At 46.3% G+C, this 13,249-nt stretch overlaps 1 protein-coding gene across 1 annotated transcript; it reads left to right on the top strand.

Annotated features, from left to right (window-relative positions):
- The first annotated feature begins 3,074 nt into the window (after nucleotides 1–3,074).
- Nucleotides 3,075–13,016, top strand: LOC139235337 (zinc finger protein 664-like). The gene is made up of 2 exons (XM_070866476.1): nucleotides 3,075–3,111; nucleotides 12,371–13,016. Exon 2 carries the CDS (start codon nucleotides 12,478–12,480, stop codon nucleotides 12,997–12,999), a length of 522 nt encoding a protein of 173 aa, XP_070722577.1. The 5' UTR covers nucleotides 3,075–3,111; nucleotides 12,371–12,477; the 3' UTR covers nucleotides 13,000–13,016.
- The last annotated feature ends 233 nt before the right edge of the window (nucleotides 13,017–13,249 follow it).

Consider the following 13,249-nt stretch of genomic DNA (forward strand, 5'->3'; position numbering starts at 1 on the left):
GTTAGACACAGACTACATCTCCCTCTGACTTGTCCAGCCATTCCAGGGCAGATACAGCATCAGTTCGATACAGAGAAAATCTCCCTCCATACTGTTCTGCTGGACATTCCCAGGGCAGGTACAGCACGGGTTAGATACAGAGTAAAGCTCCCCTTACACTGTCCCATCAACCATTCCCAGGGCAGGTACCACCAAGCTCATGGTCTACAGGGCTGTAGTAATACCCGCCCTCCTGTATGGCTCAGAGGAATGGACTATGTACAGTAGACACCTCAAGTCACTGGAGATATATCACCAATGATGTCTCCGCTAGGTCCGACAAATCACCTGGGAGGACTGGCACAGCAACATCAGCGTCCTTGTCCAGGCTAATGTCCCCAGCATTGAAGCACTGACCACACTTGATCAGCTCCGCTGGGCAGGCCACATAGTTCGTATGCCAGACATGAGACTCCCAAAGCAAGTGCCCTATGTGGAGCGCCGTCACAGCAAATGAGCCAAAGGTGGGCAGCGGAAACATTACAAGGACATCCTCAAAGCCTCCCTGATAAAGTGCGACATCCCCACTGACACCTGGGAGTCCCTGACCAAAGACTGCCCTAAGTGGAGACAGTGAATCCGGGAGGGCGCTGAGCACTTCGAGTCTAAATGCCGAGAGCATGCAGAAATCAAGCGCAGGCAGTGGAAGGAGCATATGGCAAAGCAATCCCACCCACCCCTTCTCTCAATGACTATCTTCCCACCTGTGACAGAGTCTGTGGCTCTCATATTGGACTGGTCAGCCACCAAATAACTCACTTCAGGAGTGGAAGCAAGTCTTCCTTCTATTTTTCCTCGATTCCGAGGGACTGCCTATGATGATGATGATGACAACACAGGTTAAATGCAGAGTAAAGCTCCCTCTACACTGTCTCACCAGACATTCCCAGGTCGGAACAGCGTGGGTTATTAAAGGTTAAATCTCACTCTAGCCTACCCCAAACACTCCCAGGGTAGGTACAGCATAGGTTAGATACAGCGTTAATCTCCCTCTATGGTGTCCGATCAAACATTCGCACAACAGACACAGCACGGGTTAGTCAGAGAGCAAAGCTCTCCATATACTGATCCATCAAACACTCCCATCGCAGGTACAGCACGAGTTAGATACTGAGTAAAGCTCACTCTACACTGTCCCATCAAACAGACTCAGGGCAGGAACAACACAGGTTAGATACAGAGTAAAGCTCACTCTACACTGTCCCATCAAACACTACGAGGGAAGATACAGCGTGGATTAGATAAGAGAGAAAAGCTTGCTATACACTATCCCATCAAAAACTGCCAGAGCAGGTACAGCATGGGTTCGACAGAAAGGTTTAGGCTGGGTTTTCCAGAACTTGGGACCTGGGCAACAGAAGGCACCATCACCATTTATAATCAGGGATGCTCAGGAAGACAGATATCTCATGGGTGGGGAACAGGATGGTGGTTGTGGGGCTGGAGGAATTTACAGAGCTAGGGAGGGATGACGCCATGGAGTGGTTTAAAAATATTAGAATTTTAAAATCAAGGCATTGCTTAACTAGAAGCCAATGTAGGTCAGTGAGGACAGGGGTGATGGGTGAGCTGGACTTGGTGCGAGTTAGGGCATGGGCAGCCGAATTTTTGATTAACTCTAGTTTATCTAGAGTCGAATGTGGGAGGAGTGCGTTGGAATAGTCAAGTCCAGAAGTAACAAAAGCATGGATGAGGGCTTCAGCAGTGGATGAGCTGAGGCAAGAGCGGAGACGGATGATGTTACAGAGATGGAAATAGGCAGTCCTAATTATGCCGTGGATATCTGGTTAAAAAACCTATTTCAGGGTTAAGTATGACACCAAGGTTGCAAACAGTCTGGTTCAGGCTCAGAGAGAAGTTGGGGAGAGGGACGGAGTCTGTGGCTAGGGAACGGAGTTTGTGGCAATGACAATTACAAATATCAGTATATTTGACAGGCTATCACGTGCAAAATGTGTGGATGAGTTTGTAAAATTCAATCGGTTACAAAAACGGGTTAAAGAAAGTAACGGATTTCGAACCTTATGCAAGATGGTTCAATAAAAGGGTGGTTCAAAGGATTTCAGTTGAGTTTAAACTGACACACTGCAGTTAAGTCTACTACAACTACAACTCGTACTCAAATGGAACAAGTTTGGGGTTTGATCGAAGGCGAACTAGGTGAGAAATGACATAAGTTAGATTAAGAAAAAGCACTAAAATGGAACAGTCAGTAACAGAACATCAATTAGTCTCCTCTGATCATGGAGGAATCAAATATTCGACACACTGTGTTTGAAACAAAGATAATTTATTCAACATTTATACACAATATTAATCTCCAGCTCAGGTATAGGGGTTATTAAGATCATCAGAAACAAAGTAGAGCTGCCGGAGTGAACATGTTTCAGTGCCCAATGCAATCACAGTAAATCCTGTTCTATTTACAAATGCAGCCTTTCTCCTCAGCCCATTCAAAACTGAGATAAGGAGAAATGTCTTCGCTCAGAGGGTGTAAATCTGTGGAATTCTCTGCCCCAGAGAGCAGTGGAGGCTGGGTCATTGAATATATTTAAGGCGAAGATAGCCATATTTTTGAGCGATAATGGAGTATAGGGTTCTGGGGAGCGGGCAGAGAAGTGGAGCTCAGTCGATGATCAGACCAGCCATGATCTTATTGAATGGGGAGCAGGCTCGGGGGTCCGGGTGGCCCACTCCTGCTCCAATTTCTCATGGTCTTATGTACCCAGCATGCCCCGCGCGGAAGAATGAGCCGCATCCAGACTAGAGGAGCTTAGTGCGCAGGCGCCGATCTTGGATGTGTTTGGAGCATGCGCGGAGCGTGTAATGGCGGAGGAGACACGGTTTCGACAGGCTCCTCAGAAGTCTCCTTTTCAGCGGGACGGAGCGGAATAATGGACCAGCGGGGAGCCGGGGAGGCTTCATAAACATCCGGTGCCCGCCGCAAGCCCGGAATAATAACCGGAATATCGGCGGTTGCAGCTTCGGGGCTTTCTCCCGGTCACAGGCCCAGACTAACGGCGGCCATCTTCGTATAGTAAGGCAGGTTCATCGCTCCGCCATCTTGGTTCAGTGAGTATCATAGCGCATGCGCTGCTATCTTGGTGTCGGAACAAAGTGAATTATGTCAGTTTCTGAAACTGAACCCAACCAGAGTCAGTACCTTCAGGGGAGGGGAACCAGTGAGTGTAGAACTGAACCCAGCCAGAGTCAGTACCTTCAGGGGAGGGGAACCAGTGAGTGTAGAACTGAACCCAGCCAGAGTCAGTACCTTCAGGGGAGGGGAACCAGTGAGTGTAGAACTGAACCCAGCCAGAGTCAGCACCTTCAGGGGAGGGGAACCAATGAGTGTAGAACTGAACCCAGCCAGAGTCAGCACCTTCACGGGAGGGGAACCAGTGAGTGTAGAACTGAACCCAGCCAGAGTCAGTACCTTCACGGGAGGGGAACCAGTGAGTGTAGAACTGAACCCAGCCAGTCAGCACCCTCTGGTAATGAGAGGGAGGGGAACCAGTGAGTGCGGAACTGAACCCAGCCAGGGTCAGCACCATCAGCGGAGGTGAGCTAGGGGAACCAGTGAGTGTGGAACTGAACCCAGACAGAACCAGCATCTTCAGGGGAGGAGAGGGGAACCAGTGAGTGTGGAACTGTTCCCAGCCACAGTCAGCATCTTGAGGGAAGTGAGAAGAACCAGTGAGTGTAGAACTGAACCCAGCCAGAGCCAGCACCTTCAGGGAAGGAGATGGAGGGGAGCCAGTGAGTGTCCAACTGAACGCAGCCAGAATTGGTGGTGAAAATTGGGAGTGGAGGGAAAACAGTCTATAACATAAGAACATAAGAAATAGTAGCAGGAATAGGCCATTTGGCCCCTCGAGCCTGCTCCCTATTCAATAAGATCATGGCTGATCTGATCATGGACTCGGCTCCACTTCCCTGCCCGCTCTCCATAACCCTTTACTCTCTTATCATTCAAAAATGTGTCTATCTCCACCTTTAATTATTCAATGACTCAGCTTGCACAGCTCTTTGGGGCAGAGAATTCCAGGGATTTGCCACCCTCAGAGAGGAAATTCCTCCTCATCTCACTTTTAAATGGGCGGCTCCTTATTCTGAGACTATGTCCCCATAGTTTTAGTTTCCCCTATGAGTGGAAATATCCTCTCTGCATCCATCTTGGTGAGCCCCCTCATTATCATTAAGTTTCAATAAGATAACCTCTCATTTCTTCGAAACTCCAATGTGTATAGGCTCAACCTATCCTCAGAAGTCAACCCCCCATCTCCGGAATCAACCTCGTGAACCTTCTCTGAACAGCCTTCAATGCAAGTATATCCTTCCTTCAATACGGAGACCAAAACTGTACACAGTACTCCAGGTGTGGCCTCACCAATACTCTTTACAGTTGCAGCAGGACTTCTCTGCTTTTATACTCTATCCCCCTTGCAATGCAGGCCAACATTCCATTTGCCTTCCTGATTACTTGCCGTACCTGCATACTAACTTTTTGTGTTTCATGCACAAGGCCCCCAAGTCTCTCTGTAATGCAGCTCTTTGCAATTTTTCTCCATTTAAATTTTAATTTGCTTTTCTGTTATTTCTGCCAAAGTGGATAACTTCACATTTTCCCACATTATACTCCATCTGCCGAATGTTTGCCTTCTCACTTAACATGTCTATATCCCTTTGCAGATTTTTTGTGTCCTCCGCACAATTTTTGTAACAACAGCAAACTCGGTCCCTTCATCCAAGTCATTAATATGGATTGTAATTAGTTGAAGACCCAGCACCGATCCCTGTAGCACCCCACTAGTCATGTTTGCCAACTGGAAAATTACCATTTATCCCGACCCTCTGTTTTATGTTGGTTTGCCAATCCTCTATCCACGTTAATACATAACCTCCAACACTGTGAGCTTTTATCTTGTGCAGTAACCTCTTATGTGGCACATTATCGAATGCCTTCTGGAAATCCAAATACACCATACCCACTGCTTCCCCCTAATCCATCCTGCTTGTTACATCCTCAAAGTACTCCAGCGAATTTGTCAAACATGATTTCCCTTTCATAAAACCATGTTGAATCTGCTTGATTGAATCATGCTTTTCCAAATGTCCTGCTACTGCTTCCTTAATAATCGACTCCAGCATTTTCCCAATGACAGATGTTAGACTAACTGGTCTCAATTGTCCTGCTTTTTGTCTGCCTCCTTTTTCAAATAGGCACGTTACATTGGCGGCTTTCCTATCTGTTGGGACCGCCCTAGAATCCAGGGAATTTTGGTAGATTGCAACCAATGGATTCACTATCTCTGCAGCCACTTCTCTTAAGACCCTAGGATGCAAGCCATCAGGTCCAGGGGACTTGTCTGCCTTTAGTCCTATTATTTTACCTAGCACTACGTCATTAGTGATCGTGATTGTATTGCGTTCCTCCCGATCTCTCGCTTATTCACTGCTGGGATGTTTTTAGTGTCTTCTACCATGAAGGACTCTTACTATCTGTTTTTATATTTTGTGCTAGTTTTCTTTCATAATCTATCTTCCCTCTCAATCATGTCTGCCACTGCTCATCAACCGTCCCATTCTTTAATCTATTTTCCAGTCCGCTTTTGCCAACTCTGCCCTCATACCATTGTAGTCTCCTTTATTTCAGCTTGGGACCCTGGTTTGAGAACCAACTTTCTCACCAACCATTTTAGTACGAGATCATTTATTAATCCTGCCTCATTACACACTACTAGATCTAAGATAGCCTGCTCCCTGGTTGGTTCCACAACATACTGTTCAAGGAAACTATTCCAGATACACTCTATGGACTCCTCCTCAAGGCTACCCTGGCCAATTTGCTTTGTCCAATCAATATGAAGTTTAAAATCACCCATAAATATTGCCGTTCCTTTATTACAAGCCTCCATTATTTCTTGATTTATACTCCGTCCAACAGTGTAGCTATTGTTAGGGGCCTATAGACTCTGCCCACCAGTGACTTTCCCTTTATTATTCCCCACCTCCACCCAAACTGATTCAATATCTTGATCCTCTGAGCAAATATCGTTTCTCACTAACGCACTGATATAATTCATTATTAACAGAGCTACCCCACCTCCTTTTCCTTTCTGTCTGTCCTTCCGAATTGTCAAATACCCCTGAATATTTAGTTCCCAGTCCTGGTCACCTTGCAACCACGTCTCTGTAATGGCTATCAGATCGTATCTATTTGTATCTATTTGTGCCGTCAACTCATCTATTTTGTTACAAATGTTATGTGCATTTAGACAAAGAGCTTTAAATTTGTTATTTTTACCTGTTTTTCCTGCTTTTTTCCTCTGTCCAACAGCACTGACAACCCCCCCCCCCCCGCCCCGGACGAGGATATTGGTCCCGGCTCTGTTGAGGTGCAACCCGTCCGGCTTGTACAGGTCCCACCTCCCTCCAGAAGCGGTCCCAATGCATCAGGAATCTAAAGCCCTCACTCCTGCACCATCTCTCCAGCCAGGCATCCATCTGCTCTATCCTCCTATTTCTGTACTCACTAGTTCATGGCGCCAGGAGTCATTCTAAATATTACCCTAGACCATGTCACTGTTTATAATTACACATGACCCAGTCTCGGTTTATATTACATTCAACCCTGCCTCTGTTTATATACACTAGACCCTGTCCCTGTTTATACTACACTTGACAGTATCCCTGTTTATAAATAGAAGTATAGAGTACAAACGCATGGATATTATGATGAACCTGTACAAAACACTAGTTCGGCCTCAACTGGAGTATTATGCCCAATTGTGGGCAACACACTTTAGCAATAATGTGAAGGCCTTGGTGAGAGTGCAGAAAAGATTTACGAGAATGATTCCAGGGATGAGGGACTTCAGTTACCTGGACAGACTGGAGCAGCTGGGGTTGCAAGGGGGATAGAGTATAAAAGCAGAGAAGTCCTGCTACGACTGTAGGGTATTGGTGAGGCCACACCTGGAGTACTGTGAACAGTTTTGGTCTCTGTATTTAAGAAAGGATATACTTTCATTGGAGGCAGTTCAGAGAAGGTTCATTTGGGAGATTCCTGAGATGAGGGGGTTGACTTATGAAGAAAGGTTGAGTAGTTTGGGCCTATACTCATTGGAGTTCAGAATAATGAGAGGTGATCTTATTGAAACATAAAAGATACTGGAGGGCTTGACAAGGTGGATGCAGAGAGGGTGTTTCCATTCATAGGATAATCTAGAACTGGGGGCATAGTTTCAGAATAAGGGGTTGCCCATTTAAAACTGAGATGAGGAGGAATTTCTTCTCTGAGGGTTCGAATTCTGTGGAATTCTCTGCCCCAAAAAGCTGTGGAGGCTGGATCATTGAATATATTTAAGGCGGAGATAGACAGATTTTTTGAGCGATATGGGAGTAAAGGTTTATGGGAGCGAGGGGTAAGTGGAGTTGAGTCCAGGATCAGATCAGCCATGATTTTATTGAATGATGGAGCAGGCTCGAGGGGCCAAATGGTCTACTCCCGCTCTTATTTCTTGTGTTCTCCTTAGAGCAGGGAAGGTTGAGAGGAAATTTGATAGAGGTGTTCAAAATCATGAGTGGTCGAGAGATACTGTTCCCATTGGCAGAAGGGTCGAGAACCAGAGGACACAGATTTAAGGTGATTGGCAAAAGAACCAAAGGCGACACAAGAAAAAACCTTTTTGCGTGGCGAGTGGTTAATATCCGGATTGCACGGCCTGAAAGGGTGGTGGAGGCAGACTCAATTGCGGCTTTCAAAAGGGAGTTGGATAAGTATCTGAAAGAAAAACATTTGCACGGCTGTGGGGTAAGGGCGGGGGAGTGGGACGAGCTGAGGTGCTCTTGCAGAGAGCTGACACGGGCTCGACGGGCCGAATGGTCTTGTTCCGTGCTGTAACCATTCTCTGATTCTATGGTTCTAACTCTCTCATCATCAGCCTCTATTCACCTCCCTCATATTCTGATCTTCAGTGCATCGATACTGGAAACACAGAGCGACCAATCCAGAGCCGCTCTGTATCAGGGTGGGTGCTGGATGCGGAAGTCGCTCCCTGGCCTCCTGTGTGGGTCTGTTTGTTGCATCAGTTTGAGCTGGAGTGGAGATGGGGAGAAGCTGCTGGGTTTAACCCCCAGTACCTCTGGGCCCAGTCGGGCCCAACAATTTCCGATGAGAGACTGTCAACAGCGGTGGATTCTAGGGGAGATTAGGTAGTGAAACAGACACTGCCCGCACAATGTAGAAGAGTATTGTTTTCGGAACAAGTATTTCTGTAGGGGCTTTCAATATACAGATTTGTTTTAATCCATTCTTGGGATGTGGATGTCACCAGTCGGGCGAGAATATATTTTCAATTTCCATTTGCCCCTTGACAAGGTGATGGTGGGCCTTCTCGAACTGCTGCAGTCCGTGTGGTGAAGGCCCTCCCAAAATGCTGTTAGGTGAGGAGTTCCAGGATTTTCACCCAGTGATGATGTAGGAACGGTGATATATGCCCAAGTCAGGATGGTGTGAGACTTGGAGGGGAACTTGGAGGTGATCGATTTCCCAAGCACCTGCTGTCCTGGTCCATCTGGGTGGGAGAGGTTGTGGGTTTGGGAGGTTCTGTAAAAGTTCTGGTCGAGTTGCTGATGTATACATTCCCTCCCCTTCACCCCGCCCACCCCTCCGTCCTCCCACAGAGACCAGAGTCTTGTGTCGGCCCAGACCGGGTGGTGAGTTCCTGTCCCTGAAGGACATGTCGGGGGTGGTGGGTGTGTCAGCCTTTTCTGACCTTGATGGTCCGAATCGTCCCACTCCCTGGTTCTCGTGCTTGGAATTATTTAGCAGATGTGATAGATGTAGACAGACAACTGTTTGGTGCAAGAACAAATATTTTATTTAGGAAATAGCACACCACACTAATTACCTGAATAGCATATAACAAAATGTACAGAAAAAGGGGGGAAACATATACGCAACGGGTACAGAGGCTATGCAGTGGAAAAAAAACACCTCCCACCACTACACTAACTGAGCTCGGCTCAGAAATTGCAGGGACTATGCTCACCAAAGGATTTCTCCACAGTTTAGACCAGTTGCACACTGCTTTTTCTCTTCAGCAGTTATCATGGGCAACTTTAATCTACATATTGATTGGGCTAACCAAACTGGTAGCAATGTGGGGAAGGAGTATTTCCTGGAATGTATTAGGGATGGTTTTCTCGACCAATGTATCAAGGACCTAACTAGAGGGCTGGCCATCCGAGACTGGGTGATGTGTAATGAGAAAGGACTAATTATCAATCTTGTTGTGCGAGGCTCCTTGGGGAAAAGTGACCATAATATGGTAGAATTCTTTATTGAGATGGAAAGTGACACAGTTAATTCAGAGACTAGGGTCCTGAACTTAAGGAAAGGTAACTTTGATGGTATGAGACATGAATTGGCTAGAATAGACTGATGAATGATACTTAAAGGGATGACGGTGGATAGGCAATGGCAAACATTTAAAGATCACATGGATGAACTTCAACAATTGTACATCCCTGTCTGGAGTAAAAATAAAACAGGGAAGATGGCTCAACCGTGGCTAACAAGTTAAATTAAGGATAGTGTTAAATCCAAGGAAGGGGCTTATAAATTGGCCAGAAAAAGCAGCAAACCTGAAGACTGGGATAATTTTGTAACAAAGCAGAGGAGGACAAATGGTTTAATTAGGAGGGGGAAAATAGAGTATGAGAGGAAGCTTGCTGGCAACACAAGAACTGACTGCAAAAGCTTCTATATATATATGTGAAAGATTAGTGAAAACAAACGTAGGTCCCTTGCAGTCAGATTCAGGTGAATTTATACTGTGTAACAAAGAAATAGTGGACCAGTTAAACAAATACTTTGGTTCTGTCTTCACAAAGGAAGACACAAATAACCTTCCGGAAATACTAGGGGACCGAGGGTCGAGTAAGAAGGAGGAACTGAAGGAAATCCTTATTAGGTGGGAAATTGTGTCAGGGAAATTGATGGGATTGAAGGCCAATACTTCCCCAGGGCTTGATAGTCTGCATCCCAGAGTACTTAAGGAAGTAGCCCTAGAAATACTGGATGCATTGGTGACCATTTTACAACAGTCGATCGACTCTGGATCGGTTCCTATTGACTGGAGGGTAGCTAATGTAACACCACTTTTTTAAAAAAGGTGGAGAGAGAAAATGGGTAATTATAGACTGGTTAGCCTGACATCAGCAGTGGGGAAAATCTTGGAATCAATTATGAAAGATGAAATAGCAGCACATTTGGAAAGCAGTGACGTGATCGGCCCAAGTCAGCGTGGATTTATGAAAGGGAAATCCTGCTTGACAAATCTTCTAGAGTTTTTTGAGGATGTAACTTGAAGAGTGGACAAGGGAGAACTAGTAGATGTGGTGTATTTGGACTTTCAAAAGGCTTTTGACAAGGTCCCACACAAGAGATTGGTTAGCAAAATTAAAGCACATGGTATTGGGGGTAATGTACTGACGTGGATAGAGAACTGGTTGGCAGACAGGAAGCAGAGATTCGGGATAAATGGGTCCTTTTCAGAATGGCAGGCAGTGACTAGTAGGGTACTGCAGGGCTCAGTGCTAGGACCACAGCTATTTACAATATATATTAATGATTTGGATGAAGGAATTGAGTGCAATATCTCCTAGTTTGCAGATGATACTAAGCTGGGTGGCAGTGTGAGCTGTGAGGAGGACGCTAAAAGGCTGCAGGGTGACTTGGACAGGTTAGGTGAATGGCCAAACACGTGGCAGATGCAGTATAAGGTGAGGTTATTCACTTTCGTGGCAAAAACACGAAGGCAGAATATTATCTGAATGGTGGCAGATTAGGAAAAGGGGAGGTGCAGCGAGACCTGGGTGTCATGGTACATCAGTCATTGAAAGTTAGCATGCAGGTTCAGCAGGTGGTGAAAAAGGCAAATGCTTTGTTGGCCTTCATAGCGAGGGGATTTGAGTATAGGGACAGGGAGGTCTTACTGCAGTTGTACAGGGCCGTAGTGCGGCCTCACCTGGAATATTGTGTTCAGTTTTGTTCTCCTAATCTGAGGAAGGACGTTCTTGCTATTGAGGGAGTGTAGCGAAGGTTCACCAGATTGATTCCCAGGATGGCAGGACTGACATATGAGGAGAAACTAGATTCACTGGGCCTGTATTCACTAGAGTTTAGAAGGATGAGAGGGGTTCTCATAGATATATAGAAAATTCTGACGGGACTGGACAGGTTAGATGCAGGAAGAATGTTCCCGATGTTGGGGAAGTCCAGAACTAGGGAACATAGTCCAAGGATAAGGGGTAGGCCATTTAGGACTGAGATGAGGAGAAACTTCTTCACTCAGAGTTGTTAGCCTGTGGAATTCCCTACCGCAGAGAGTTGTTGATGCCAGTTCATTTGATATATTCAAGGGGAAGTTAGATATGGCCCTTACGGCGAAAGGGATCAAGGGATATGGAGCGAAAGCAGGAAAGGGGTACTGAGGTGAATGATCAGCCATGATCCTGTTGCATGGTGGTGCAGGCTCGAAGGACTGAATGGCCTACTCCTGCACCTACTTTCTATGCCCAAAAGGTACCACAGCCCAAAAGTCACCACCAAGGCCCCCAGTTATACCTGAGTGCACAATTGATTTCTGATGACTGCTTTTGTGCGATGTTGGCAGGCTGATCAACTCTAATGTGATCCCTTTGTGAGATATTTTGGTGGGCTGATTGAGTATTAGCCTGATACAAGATTCCCAAAGGTGTTGATGTGGTTTTCAAATGGTGCCGTTAGAATGTAATCAGGTCTTCATACTGTCCATTGTGTGTTTTGCTGAATCCAGGGTTTTTCTGTATAGCCGTTTTAAGAACTATTAAAATATGTATGTATCTGGGTCCCTGGTAAGTGGGCTTTTGTTAGACTGCTAATGTCTCCCTGGGGCCTGCCTCCCAGGTGGGTTAGCAGCCCTATGCAGACCCAGCATACAATTTAAAATGTCCAAACTCAATCTAAAAGGCCCTAGTTTAGTCCAAAGGCACCTAATAGTGAGATATTTCTGTCCACATTTCTCCTCCAAAAGTCTAACACAGTTCCAATTTAAATTCCAGACACATGTCCATTGAGTAGGGGGTCCCAGAATTTTGTGAATCCTATAGACATTAGTGACCAGTTGGGTTATTACGACAATCCAACAGCTTTCATGGTCACTTATTTTCTGCTGATGGGCGCACAGATAGCCAGGTTCATTCAGCTCAATTTCACAACCTGCCTTTGTGTTTTTGTGGGTTCTCTCTCACCCACCCTTTTTCCTGTTTGAAACTCACTTTACAGGGTATTAAAAAGGGAGGATTTGTCGACCAGAGGCTCAAACCAAACATCACATTAAGATGTGACAGTCACTCGATTCATCGGGAACGGAATATCATCGGCCTTTGACCATGGAAGCAAAAAGCACTGTTCACAGCGGGGAGAAACAGTACACGTGCTCTGTGTGTGGACAAGGCTTCAGCCGATCATCCAACCTGGAGAGACACAAGTGCAGTCACACTGGGGAGAAACTGTGTAAATGTGAGGACTGTGGGAAATGTTTCAACTACCCATCCCAGCTGGAAATACATTGGCGAGTTCACACCGGCGAGAGGCCATTCAGCTGCTCAGAGTGTGGGGAGGGATTCAGTTGTTCATCCCAACTGTTGAGGCACCAGCAAGTTCACACGAGGGAGAGGCCGTTCACCTGCTCCGAGTGTGAGGAGGGATTCACTCATTCATCTACCCTGCTGAAACACCAGCGAGTTCACACTGGGGAGAGGCTGTTCATCTGCTCTGAGTGTGGGAAGGGATTCACTCAGTCATTTAACCTGCTAACACATCAGCGAGTTCACACTGGGGAGAGGCTGTTCATCTGCTCCGAGTGTGAGGAGGGATTCACTCATTCATCTACCCTGCTGAAACACCACTGAGTTCACACTGGGGAGAGGCTGTTCACCTGCTCTGAGTGTGGGAAGGGATTCACTACATCATCCCACCTGCTGAGACACCAGCGAGTTCACACTGGGGAGAGGCTGTTCACCTGCTCTGAGTGTGGGAAGGGATTCAGTACGTTAGCCCATGTGTTGAGGCACCAGAAAGTTCACAGGTGACTGCAAGGGTGGGATCTGCTGTTAATGCTGCTGTTAATCACATCCTGACTGAACCATGTTCATTCTGACA

The sequence above is a fragment of the Pristiophorus japonicus genome, chromosome 23 (assembly GCF_044704955.1).
Source record: "Pristiophorus japonicus isolate sPriJap1 chromosome 23, sPriJap1.hap1, whole genome shotgun sequence".
In the NCBI taxonomy this organism is placed as follows: Eukaryota; Metazoa; Chordata; class Chondrichthyes; family Pristiophoridae; genus Pristiophorus; species Pristiophorus japonicus.

Coding starts and splice junctions, on each gene's coding strand:
- LOC139235337 (XM_070866476.1), top strand. CDS start 12,478: ATGGAAGCAAAAAGCACTGTTCACAGCGGGGAGAAACAGTACACGTGC.